The sequence below is a fragment of the Xenopus laevis genome, chromosome 4S, assembly GCF_017654675.1.
Source record: "Xenopus laevis strain J_2021 chromosome 4S, Xenopus_laevis_v10.1, whole genome shotgun sequence".
In the NCBI taxonomy this organism is placed as follows: domain Eukaryota; kingdom Metazoa; phylum Chordata; class Amphibia; order Anura; family Pipidae; genus Xenopus; species Xenopus laevis.
Genome location: NC_054378.1, coordinates 22,998,537 through 23,011,295, shown reverse-complemented (window position 1 = coordinate 23,011,295; position 12,759 = coordinate 22,998,537). Strand labels below are relative to the sequence as shown.

General features: G+C 41.0%; 1 protein-coding gene across 1 annotated transcript; it reads right to left on the bottom strand.

The window, feature by feature from the left end:
• Positions 1-890: 890 nt before the first annotated feature.
• On the bottom strand, positions 891-12,008 carry LOC108714948. The gene is made up of 12 exons (XM_018259822.2): positions 11,606-12,008; positions 10,076-10,420; positions 8,644-8,967; positions 7,827-7,934; positions 6,276-6,737; positions 5,701-6,063; positions 4,981-5,286; positions 4,469-4,780; positions 3,466-3,765; positions 3,075-3,383; positions 2,819-2,851; positions 891-1,402 (listed from the first exon to the last, which is right to left on the bottom strand). Exons 1-12 carry the CDS (start codon positions 11,682-11,684, stop codon positions 1,086-1,088), a joined length of 3,258 nt encoding a protein of 1,085 aa, XP_018115311.2. The 5' UTR covers positions 11,685-12,008; the 3' UTR covers positions 891-1,085.
• Between the last annotated feature and the right edge of the window lie 751 nt (positions 12,009-12,759).

Below are 12,759 nucleotides of genomic sequence, written 5' to 3'. Positions count from 1 at the left end.
ATATGAATCCAGAACAGAGGTCAAGACATGAATGTACTTTATTTACATATTCTTTGTTCCACAAACGACTCATATTAGAGTATAAACTCAGTTAATTCACAGTTTTTATTATTAAATGCATTTAATATTTAGCCTTTGTCTATTTGCCTTGATTTATAAGTTAGGCATAAAGATATTTTGGGGCACCCTTCAGACAGACAAAAGACAAACTGCCCACTGTATCAATAGATTAATGGGCATTAAGACATCCAGTATAAATGCTTTAAAAATACCCCCGCCCATTTAAGCAAACAATTGTGCCCATATATTGCAATATAAGCTGAGCATTAGTATCCAAGCTGGTGGTGGTCAACCCTACTCTTACAGGGTTTATTCAGAATTTCAACATATTCTATGCCTCTTCTTTATAAGGTTAGGTTGGAGGGTATTCAGTCTTTGTATTGTGATGGCTTGCCCTCATTGCACCTTAAGTTTTATCATTTAAACTCATTTGCAATGGCCTCAGCAGATATATCTGTAAATAGGGATGTAGCGAACTGTTCGCGGGCGAACTTGTTCGCGCGAACTTCGACCGTTCGCGTCCGCCTAATGTTCGCGAACGTTTGGGAACGTTTGCATTTTGAGTTCGCGTTCGATTCGAATACAAATCGTTCGACCATTCGACCATTCGACCGCTAAAATCAAACGATTTCCATTCGTTCGAACGATTTCCATTCGTTCGAACGATTTCCATTCGTTCGAACGATTTCCATTCGTTCGAACGATTAAAATCCTTCGAACGTTCGATTCGAATTAAAATCCTTCGAACGTTCGATTCGAATGAAAAATCCTTCGAACGTTCGAATCGAACGATTTTAGCGGGTGTTCGAAGTTCGCGAACTGTTCGCGAACGTTCGCATTTTTTGCCGGTGTTCGCGAACGGCGTTCGCGAACACCAAATCGGCAGTTCGCTACATCCCTATCTGTAAAGCAATTTACCCAAAACCTCTGTATCCTGAAGGCTCATGTTATGGTTCTCCTGCGCTTGTTGAAGAGCATTTCCTACAGTCAATATATTTATATAGATCCCCAGTAACACATAAATCTCATGCCAGCTGCAGTTGGTAGGTTCTCTCAGTGGTAACAAAATTAAACGTGGTCTCAAATCGAATTTTGCCATGTTCAGGGGTGAAGGTGACCTTGGAGATACAGCCGGATCCATCAGTGAGGCTGGAGTTATCTATGAGGCTTTCATCAATGGGGAATATTCCATCACTCCAGGAGAAGTCTCCATGTTTCACATCTTGTCCTTTAATCATACACTGAAGGGTAACTACCTCTCCCTTCCTGGGGTTGGGGGTCACACACTCAATCTCTTTCACTTCTACTGTCTTTTGCAACGGAACTTTGTTGTCTTCAGGTGCTTTGGAAAATACATTTTCATTGGTAGATTTTCAGCTTTGTGACCATAAACGTACAGTTTGCCCTCAACAGGTCTACATTCACATACATCCCATTATTATAACCTAGTTCAGCAACCACTTGCAACTAATCAATAATTTACTTGTACAGATCTAGTGGCCAGAGATAGAGTGAACCTTTAGCACTGAACATGCATCAAACCAACACTGACCATCACAGTGCCCTGTTTTTCCTATCTGGGTGTTCCCTCCCCTTGTGACCTAAAGCACAGCCCATGCTTTTGGTTCTGGGCTAATGAAGGTGCTTAGTGACTAACGTAAAATAACCAGTTTCATTGAAAGTGAAGTTATACATGTTTCAAAATTGGTATTTAGGTTAATAATTTGGATGGTAACTCAATTAAATTGAATGTTTGATCAAACAGAAGGAACCTCTGGCTGCTGATATCTATCTTTTCCATTTAAAATTAAACCCATATCAAACTCCCAAGAAGGGGGAAATATGACGGTTGCAATGGAGGCATGCTACTAAACTGGGACAAGGAATGAAACAATGCAACTATTGTTTGGAAGACTGCCAAGGTTTGGGTTATTTTACTGGAGAAAAGGCACTTGCAATGGGATATGAGACATTAGGGGACATTATAGACCGATAGTGGGGGCCTATTTTCCCATAAAAAAGATCAAAGTACGAGAGCACCCCTCCTTTATACGAGAGGAATAGAACTTTCAGTTGAAGCATCATAAGGGGTTATTCATAGTGTGGGCCCTGTGGTTGAAGCATATATGGTGGATGCTTTTAAGAGGGGCTTCAATGATTTCTTAGACAATGTTTAGTGTTTGGCTGTAGAAAAAAACAACACAGTTTGTATTCACCAGATTTAATCGTTGGTCAACCGTTTTAGCAGGCAGAGGTTTCTCCTGTTTGATCTAAACTTTTATGTAAAGTAATTAAGCGTCACACACACAGACTGCTGTAAATCCCTCTTTTTGGGGATTCAGCCCAACCTTTAATTTTTCAAGAAGGATTTGGCCAAATCACGACCCAAATCCAACTCTAATTTGCATATGCAAATTGAGAAACATAAAAGCAGGGGTTCTGCTGTAAACGTGGTCTTTTAACTACAGGGTTCATACCTTAAACACATCTCACCATACAATGAGACCGGAACTGACCCTTCAATAACTTCCCTGGGCGCTGGTGATGGAAACACATGTCCTGAGCCAGCACACTAGGTTGCACCCACCTCAAACACCCAGAAACATTTTATTTAATATACATAAGTATTTATGTAGAAGGATGGGCATGAGCATTTGAATGTGAGCTAGTAGTTTTTATTCCATAATGTACATGTGTGTAAATAAATACTGTACTTGGGTAAGTTGAATAAATTGACATTATTAGGAATATCACTTACCATTTAGGGGTTGCTTGCCCTCGGTTTCATCCCCTACAAATAAAAATATACAAATAATTAGATGGGGAAATGGAAAATATTTTGCTACCGGCACATAAAGGCAACTAATGATCATATTTTTTGCACCAAATGCAAACGTTGCTATTGGATACTGTTGCAAGGATTCCTTTTGAATGTGGAGTTGCAACTATGGGTGCCTCCATGTTACCAAGGATGGATCTTATAATTGGGACTCAAACAGGACGATAGACCTCACCTCTAAGGTCTAACTGGAACTGCTTTCCCTTGATTTCCCTGTTGGCAGTGACTTCACATCGAATGAACTTGTTATGGTCGGTGTCGGTCAGGGTGTATTTCAATGTGCTAGTGCAACTGTATAACTCATCCTTTCCTATGTGGGGCTCTGTGGTTGTTATATTTGCTGTAAGGGGAATAAAGGATTTCAGCCACTTCACTTGGAGGCCTTTTGCTGAGAATCCAGAAATGGAGACATGGAAGATGGCTTCTCTGTTGGCCTCAGGTCTTTTGGGGGACACTGTAATGTCAGATAAGGTGGGTGGGACATCTAGAAGAGAACATGAGAAAAAGTTAAAGTTTCTTATTGATTTAACTGTTAATTCCTCTAAGGATGTGTCAGCTCTTCCTACCCGGCAGCCGCAGAGAGATATTCTTCTTCATTGGCTGCTTAAGATCGTTGTGCTTTATCAGGCAGGTGAATAATTTCCCATAATGCTCTGCTGTAGGCGTCAATGTGAGGAGGAATGAGACAGAATTTCCATTTGTTTGGGTTTCTGCTCTCATTCTTGTTGTTATTGGATTATTTCCCATTTGCCATTCCGCTGTGATGTCTCGGACATTGCATCCACTCACCTCACAGCTTAGTGTTAGGGGTTTCCCATATTTTGGGGAGAGATTACTGCAAATGATATCTTTAACTTGTGGCAGCCCTGAAATGCAGCAAATATTGAAATACAAATAAAAAGATTCATTCATGAACACGGCAAAATACACAGGTCCCAAATGAGCTGAGGACTTATTGACTGTCAAAAACAAAAATTACACAGCAACAAAATGTAAAATTCTGATGGTTTCATCTGTACATAGGCCTTTCTACGTTCTTAGCTCATTCTCACCTAAAAAATCTTCCTTTAAGTACCTCTTCACCAATGCAAACAATCCCATCTTGACCAAAGAAACCCTTCATAACTTAGATTTCCCATTCCTTTTAGTAAAATTTTTTTCTATTTTTTTTCATGTATTCTGACAGTGTCCCTTTTTGCTTAATGTCCCTGACTGCTGCCCATTGGCATTGTTTCCTGAATCTATTCAGAGCAGGAAGACTACCTGGTACTCAAGGCAACACTGGCTAAATTTGAAAAAATACTAAATAGAAATATATATACTACTTCATTGGTATGTGTATGGGCAGTTTAGAGCCTGTAAAAGGTCTAGAGTTAAGCACATGAAGATCAACAGATACAGCATAGATAAGACCCCCTATTACATACCCCAAGTCAAGTGTTTTCATCCTGGTGGGTATGTTTGGTGAAGGTCTAGCAAAAAATGGATTGTGCTAAGCCTATGTCTCAATTAATGACTGCCATTTACCCTGTCTCGATGTCCCATCTCAGGTTCTCCAGTTACACGTACCTTTAAGTTCAATACAGATTGTTCTTTTGACAACTTGTGCCCCGGCAGTAACCTCCAGCTGGAACTCTGTCCCATGGTCATTAATGGAAGGAATAAATGACATTTCTGTGGTTTTGGAGAAAAGTCCTGATGTTTGGTCTTCCTGTAGGACCTCTGTATAATTATCACAAGAAACAGCTTCTGGTCCTTTGTACCATTGAATCGAGAGGTCTTTAGGATAAAAATCCTTTATAATACATGATAATGTTGCCAGTTGGTTGTGCTCCAGAATTTCAGGATTGCATTCCATGGGTCCTACACTTGGCTTATGAACTGTAATATGAATATAATCACAGGGAAGTTGATTTTGAGATTGTAGGAACTAATATCACGTTGTAATGCATGTCCTGGGTACCCCAGACTTACCTTAAAAAAGTCTTAGCAGAAATATCATTATAATAAGATTACCAGTGTTTTGGGTTCCCAACAGTGGAACCCAGAATATAAGACAAAAAGGATCAGGTGCTACTTACTGAGATGTTTTAGTTCCCAGGAAACACATTTAGGATTTTGGAGACTTAGATGAGAGACCTCACACCTGAACTTCTTCCCAATGTCCCTCACACAAGGGCTGTATGTTATGCGGCTGGTGAAACTCAACAGACCATTATCATTTGCAGCAGTTGTGCTGTTCTCTGTTGACAAGACTTCATTCCCTTTATACCAGGAAACTTCTAACTTTTGGGGGTGGAAGGAATGGATTTTGCAAGAGAACTTTATCTCTTCCCCAACACATGGAATCTCTGGAAATGTCTTGATTTGATGCAGTTCTGGAACAGCTACAAAGTATAAGATGAGAGAAGACTGTTAGCCCTTTCAATAGCAGCAACATATCAGATTGGACTTGTCGTTGGTTCAAATCCAATACTTACAGGCTGGTGATTGGGATGTGTGTAACATAATATCTCATTCATGAATCATTTAGTTATTGATTATATTCATAAAGGTACTCAAAAGTAATGGTACCACTGTATCAGTGGTAGAGCAGAATGGGCCTATTGATTGATTCCCCACACTCAAGCCCTGGACTGCTTAGAGGTACATAAAGGTACTCAAAAGTACTGGTACCACTGTATCAGTGGTAGAGCAGAATGGGCCTATTGATTGATTTGCCACACTCAAGCCCTGGACTGTACTGTTCCACCCCAAATAGAAAATTATTTTAAGTTCTAATTTATATATTGGATCATTACCTAAAACACACATTTCCATTCTTTCTTCTGCACCAGTATTTGTTGCATAATGAAAAGTTCTGCAGATATATTTTACTCCATGGTCTTCCTTTACTGTTGGCTTTACGGTCAATTGACTTAGAAAGCTGCTGGAATAGTCTTCATGTATATTCTCTTTCAGGCAATGTGAATATCTAGAATATTTTATGTTGCTTTTTCCATCTTCCCAGGACACAATTTCAGTTTCCAGACCCTCCAAGTCCAACCTTATCCAAATAACGGAGAGTGGCTTTGGCTTGAATCCATTGATGGGACAGGTCAGAGTCAGGGATTCTCCGTGGATGATACGAAGTGGAAATACAATGGTGAAGAGTTTGGGTCTAACTAAATATGAAGAGAACATACATGGTCAGAAGCTGAAAGGGAATTAGATGGGCTTTACATGAAAGAAGCTGGTTACAGAGAAAGTCTTGGGGCAGGAGAGAAACAACGACAAGCACTGGTAGAAGATAAATTAGTGGGAGCAAATATATATTCTGTATTTATTTTATTTTAATATTGAATTATAAAAACTATGTGAATACCAACTTACTTACCTCCTTCTACCTTCAGAGGACAACTAACAGAGCTGGGAACACTCAGAGCACGGTGAGTGACCCACACTGACAGTTCTGCTCCATCGTCTTCTTCTAAATTGGGAGTTATATGGATTGTGCACTGACAGTTGGAAATACGCTTTTTGTTTGTTTTTATCAGAGAAAACATTTCCACTCGCAGAGGCCTCTGTGCCGGGGGCAGGTGACTGTCTCCATAACTCACTAAGTGTTGGGTCTCATCGAAATTAATGGCCACAGATTGTTCCTCTCTCTTTGAAGATTGATCAGTTTGTGGCTCTGATTCCCAGGAGCAAATAGCCTCCAGTTCTGCCCCTTTCCTTTTCAAGCACAATACAATCTTGATGGGTTCTGGGCGGTAACCAGAGATCTGGCAGGACAGAGTCCCCTTGTTCATATGCACCAAATGTTCTGCTCCAGTAATGGGAGAGAGTCTTGGGGGCTCTGTAACAAATCATTATGAGAGCATTGCATTATATTAAGGGTTTAATTCATTAACACATGTCAATGTATCAGGTTTTCAGAAAAGTGAAAAAATGTTGCCTTCAGGTTAGTAAAGAGTAATGCACCCGTATCCACCAGACCTGATGAATTGTAACTCTCTCCCAGTTTAGCCCGGGCCAGAATCCTGCTCAGTTTGGGCAGCAATCTGGTTGGGGGAGGTTGCCATTCTTTTATGAGGGATTTAATTGAGATCACAAAGTTATAAAACTGAAAACAATTTGTTTGTGTGAGACAATAATATAATCACAGCTGGGTACAAAGCTCACACTTGCCCTTCCCTTGCTAATTCTAAACTTTCATGTTTGTGAAAGTTCTCATTCATCCAGGTCATGGTATATCTATAGAAGTAAGTCAAATCAACTGGATTTGCTGTGTTTTTTTTTTTCTTATAGATGTTTCACCAGTCATCCAACTGGCTTTCTCAATTCAGAATAACTTGTACATAGGATCTTAATGACATCATTGTGGATTATGATAAACAGATTATGCTGATTGGAGCAACATTCCATAGGATATAAAGCAAAGCAAGATCCTATGTACAAGTTATTCTGAATTGAGAAAGCCAGTTGGTTGACTGGTGAAATGTCTTCAAGAAAAAAACACAGCAAAAAACAGTCCAGTTGATTTGACTTACTTCTATAGATCTAAACTTTCATGTTTTTACACTGGGTTTTCATACCAATCATGTGTTTAAGTAGAAAGTGTGACTCTTGCATCAAACTCTATTCTCGGTAGGAAAATGCAGGCCTAGCCAATGGCTCGTTGCTGTTATATGAGCAGTTTTTGAATATTTGTATCCCTTACCTACCCTGACACGTCTTTCCTCTTGCTGGGTTTGTCTATCTGCAATTGGATTCAGGAGAACATGGGTAAAGGGAAGCTTATGCCCTGGGTACCCCTGGAACTATGGCCGGGGACTGTTCCCCCAATATTTTTATATCAGTTTAACCGTGTTATGAGCTTAAGGAGATCTTGAGCAAAGTTAGAAGACCAGTGCAGTAGAGAAGTTATTGTATTTGTGCCACTTACGTTTTTTGATGAAAGTAACATAACCAGAGGCAGCTAAGACCACAATAAATGTTACAACGACTGTTGCGACTACAGCTCCAATAACTTGACTGGTTTTGTCATCTTGTTCTGAAGGATGGAAAATATATAATAATCATTTTATTTCTTATATCATTGGTTTCGTAGTTTTTGAACTTCTGCGCAACCCTGAAATAACTTTTATTGTGATGCTTTTAGGTAAGAAGAGATGGAGGAAAAGTCATGTTTATATGACACACTTTTGCAGAAGTCTAGACAAAATGGATGTATTTGGGGGCAAAGCCTCCCTCATTTATAATAGGGGAAATATACTACTAAGTAAACTGGACCAAGAGGCTTCAATTATTAGCTCACCAGTAATCTTGCCCCTCCAATTGGTGGGCCCTGCCAACAAATAAAATGGGGCCCCAATAAAAAAAAGTTCCTGATCCACCCTACAATGTCCCACATTATGCCCTAGAACCAATTGTTATCCACCCAAACCCCATCTCCTCCTCAAGTTCTGCCCCTTTTTGTGATCCACAAATCATAGCATTCCATGGAGTCAGTGACTCAGCAATGGGTGGAACTAAAGCACTTTGATGGCAGCTTACATAGGGAGGGGCACAGGAACCTATAATACTAGTCCATTAGCACAGCTACAGTACAGGCTTTCCAGGTTCAATTGCAGACCAGTTCCAGTCTTGTTAAAGTCAGTGTTTATATTGTAGGTTTTTTTCACAGTTTATCCAATCAGTGAGGAATCTGCTAAAATCCCACTCTTGTACTGTGACCATGGGCAGAACAGTTCAAAACTCACCTTTTACAGTCAGAGTAAAATTCAGTTTCTGTTCTTTTTTCAAGGATCTGTGGGAAATGATACATGAATATTCATCTCCATCTTCGTCTAGTCTAGGGGTAACTGTCAGATGACTCGATATATTGAATGTTCCGTCTTTATTGCCGATTGGGTCAGTGGTGCAGGTTCCTTTGTTGAGTGGGACACAGTTGGAGTCATTCAGGTACTTTACCCACTGAATTGTTATATCTTTTGGGTAAAACCCGTTGGCTTCACACATCACTGACTTTTCCGACCCAGTCTGAACTACAACATCAGTAGGTGCCACAATGCCCGTTGGTTGTACTACAGAGAGACATAGGTTCTTACTATGACGAAATAGACATTTTTCATGTAAAATTTAAGGCTTGTTGTAACCATGGAACAAACTGTTGGTATAAATGTTACCTTGACCCATAACAGCCAATCAGTAGCTTGTGCTGACTGTACAACCCAGTAAGGCTAACGAGAAGAAAATGCTGATTGGCTGCTTTGGGTGCCAGTACCAAGTAATGTTTACTCCTTTTTTGGACAGTTTAGACCTTTAGGAGCCATTGACTAATTTTTCTCCAAACCTACTGATGCTCTTATTTATTAATCTAGGGGCAGATTCAGTAACTGGCGAATTTTTGCCAGCGTCAGCTTCGCACCCGTCGCAGCACTTCAGCAGGCGACTTTTCGCTAGCGTTACTTCGGCTGTGTGAGCATTTCATAGCGAAGATACGCTAGCATTCTTTTGTGCCTAGTGAAACTTCGCTAGTGATCTTGCGCTTAGGTCAATTTGCATAGAGTGGGAAATTTAAAGTTGTATGGATGTCTTTATTATAAATGTTGCTGGTTTAAGTTACAGTTTATATTACACATGTCCAGGGAACCTTAATAAAGGCAAGAGTGTTAATATAATGCCCTACACATGAGCCCACTGTAAAATGAATCTTCCATATGTTAGGAAATGTCTGGAAAAAAACGGTTCCCCAAAAAAAGTTTGTTAGGACTTTTCAGGTAATCAAATTAAAAAAAAATAAAAGACACCAGCGTTTTTTGAACTTTGATGCATTTTCGGCACACAGGATACAATGTAAGTAACAGAAGTTGAGGAAGATCTAGCTGCTTTATAGCACTTTGCCTGGTCTGAGGTGGCGAAGGCAACTCTGGCAAAAGAGGTAACGTTCAGTAAAATCTGTCAGTTCGCCAGAGCAAAAAGTCGCCTGGCAATACAGTGCAAATGACCACTAGCGACGGTTTATTTCGCTAGTAATTTGGCCCCTGCGCCTGGTAGTAAATTGGCGTTGTCCCTGCGGGTGACAACGCTGGTGAAAAGTCGCTAGCGTTAGCCACTTCTCTTTAGTAAATCTGCCCCATTGAGAGAGACAGAAAGTTACATTGAACTTGACAATAAATAAAAGCCACTTACCTGACACCTGCAGGGCAGACTGTCCTTCATCTTTATCTGGGGTATAAAAGACAGTGCAGGTATATTCTCCTTCATCTGTGAACTGAACCCGGGGTAAGTGAAGTCCAGCATTGCCTGTTATAAGCTCACTGGTTGGAATGTAGGATCCCGGCCGGGTGGGCTGGTGGGATTGGGAGAGAAACTTATAGACAATTTGGTTTGTTGCAGCTTTATTAGTTATAGTCCACGTGACAGAGAGTTGGGTGGTATCCAGTTCTGAATATCCAGTAATGGTACATGGTATGAACACATCATGGTCCCGCAGTGCTTTAACCAGTGACTCACCCATTTTAATTCCCAGGGCATCTTAATGGGAAGAAAGAGGAAAATAACAGTAATCACTGTAATGGGCTTTACCATTCCTGTACTGTTCCTATATACAGAGGCAGAACCTGATCCTGCACGCTAACTCCTGGGGATGCGCTTAACCTGAGAGTTGTCAGCCAATCAGATACAAGCCAGACATCTCATTCACTGGAAAGGGAGAAATGGCACTGACTTTAGGAAAGATGGGAACATACAATATATGGCTGCTTGGCTGATCCACCTGTTCGGTGTCAGGATTGGAAATACCGGGGATATAATAATGGGAATAACCAGCAACGTTAGAGCTGATGGTTAGAGCTGATGGTGAAGATGTAGAAGATGCAGACAACAGTGCCTCCTGGCATCAGTTATTAACATAAGAAATACAATCCCAATAGGAACTGGGAAGAACCAGGATGAAAGATCTAAAAAAATCTTCCAATTCACTGACATGTCTATGAAAATAAAAATGAGATTTGCCCAGACTACGGGAATCTCTGGAATTCTTTATGGATGGGAAACCTGGACCAGGAAAAAGCAGAACATGAAATACAAATGTCTTTGAACTTCCAGGCTGGCAAATATTATGCCTTAAGCCTATGTAAGGATAACTTTATTTTCAATGTTTTGGCTGTTATGTTTTCCCTTCCTGAATGCACCCAGCCAGGCCTCTATAGCAATAAAGCTGAGACAGATCCCTCACTATATACTCAGTATTACAATGTTGCACATAGTTACACAGCCCAGACTATGAGGGTCTATGCCTTACTACAGGGGTCCCCAACCTTTTTCACTCGTGAGCAACATTCAGATGTAAAAAGTGTTGGGGAGCAACACAAGCATGAAAAATGTTCCTGGGTGGTGCCAAATAAGGGCTGCGATTGGCTATTGGTAGCCCCTATGTGGACTGGCAGCCTACAGGAGGTTCTGGTTGGCAGTACATCTGGTTTTCATGCAACCAAAACTTGCTTCCAAGCCAGGAATTAAAAAAATAAGCACCTGCTTTGAGGCCACTGAGAGCAACATCCAAGGGGTTGGGGAGCAACATGTTGCTCACGAGCTACTGGTTGGGGACCACTGCCTTACTATAACAATACAGATAGACTCTATTACTAGATACTCAATATTACTATACAGAGCTGCACATTTTTACATTATTGCAGGGAGGGATATAATTAATTGTACCTGTGTCCGGCAGTGAGAGATACAACAGTAGGATCCAGAGGAACTTTGGGGGTCTCTCCTGCACCCCCTGGAAGACCATCTTGCAGCAACTTAGCTTTAGTTCTTAGTCGGTCGTATAGTTCTGTCTCTCATGGCCAAGTTCAGACCTGAACAGAAATCTTTGCTTTCACTTTAGAGCAGGTTTATTGAGAAATGTTGCTACTTCCTGGAGTACAAAGGTGCTTAATTACACGTTAGTGATCTTTCCCCTAATTATGTGTGCAGTATCATATGTACTGGAATGGAAAGGGTTACTGGCTCTGGCTTTTCAAATGCTGCAAAGCTGAGCTGTAAAACTGACAGAACTCTCTCCTGCATTCTCACCTACAGTGTGTCTCGTCTGCAGTGTCTAACCTCTTGGGGCAAATTCACTAAGCGACGAAGCGCCTAATGCTAGCGTCAATTCGCTAGCGTTGGTCATTTTCGTTACTTCGCAAATTCACTAACGAACGCTGGCGTAAATTCGCTAGTGGTTCTTCGCACCCTTATGCCTGGCGACTTTTCGCAACGGACGTAACTACGCAAATTCACTAACGCGCGCATTGTACTGAACGCTACCTTTTTACGCTAGACTTCCTTCACCACCTCAGACCAGGCGAAGCGCAATAGAGTAGATAGGGATTGCTTCAAAAAAAGTTAAATTTTTTTCTAAGTCCCAAAAAACGCTGGCATTTTTTCTTTATTATGGGTGATAGGCTGAAAAAGATCAAAAAATTTTTTGGGGCTCCCCTCCTTCCCCCCTACATTTCCTAACTCATGGCAACTTAACTATACAGTAGGCACATGTGTAGGGCAAAAAAAAAATTTATTTGATGTTTTGAAGGTTTCCCAGGCATTTGTAGTGATTCTACGTATTCCTCCATTTGAATTTGGCGCCGTATGCAAATTAACCATCGCTAGCGTAACTTCGCTTTGCTTAGCGAATCAACGCTAGCGCAACTTCGCAACCTTATGCTACCCCTGAGCGCAACTTCGGATTTTAGTGAGTTTGCGGAGCGCTGGCGAAACTACGCCTGGCGAAGTGTGGCGAAGTGCAGCGAAGTTACGCCTGGCGCAACTACGAATCTTAGTGAATTTGCCCCTTGTGTGTCTCACCTACTGTGTGTCTCACCTGC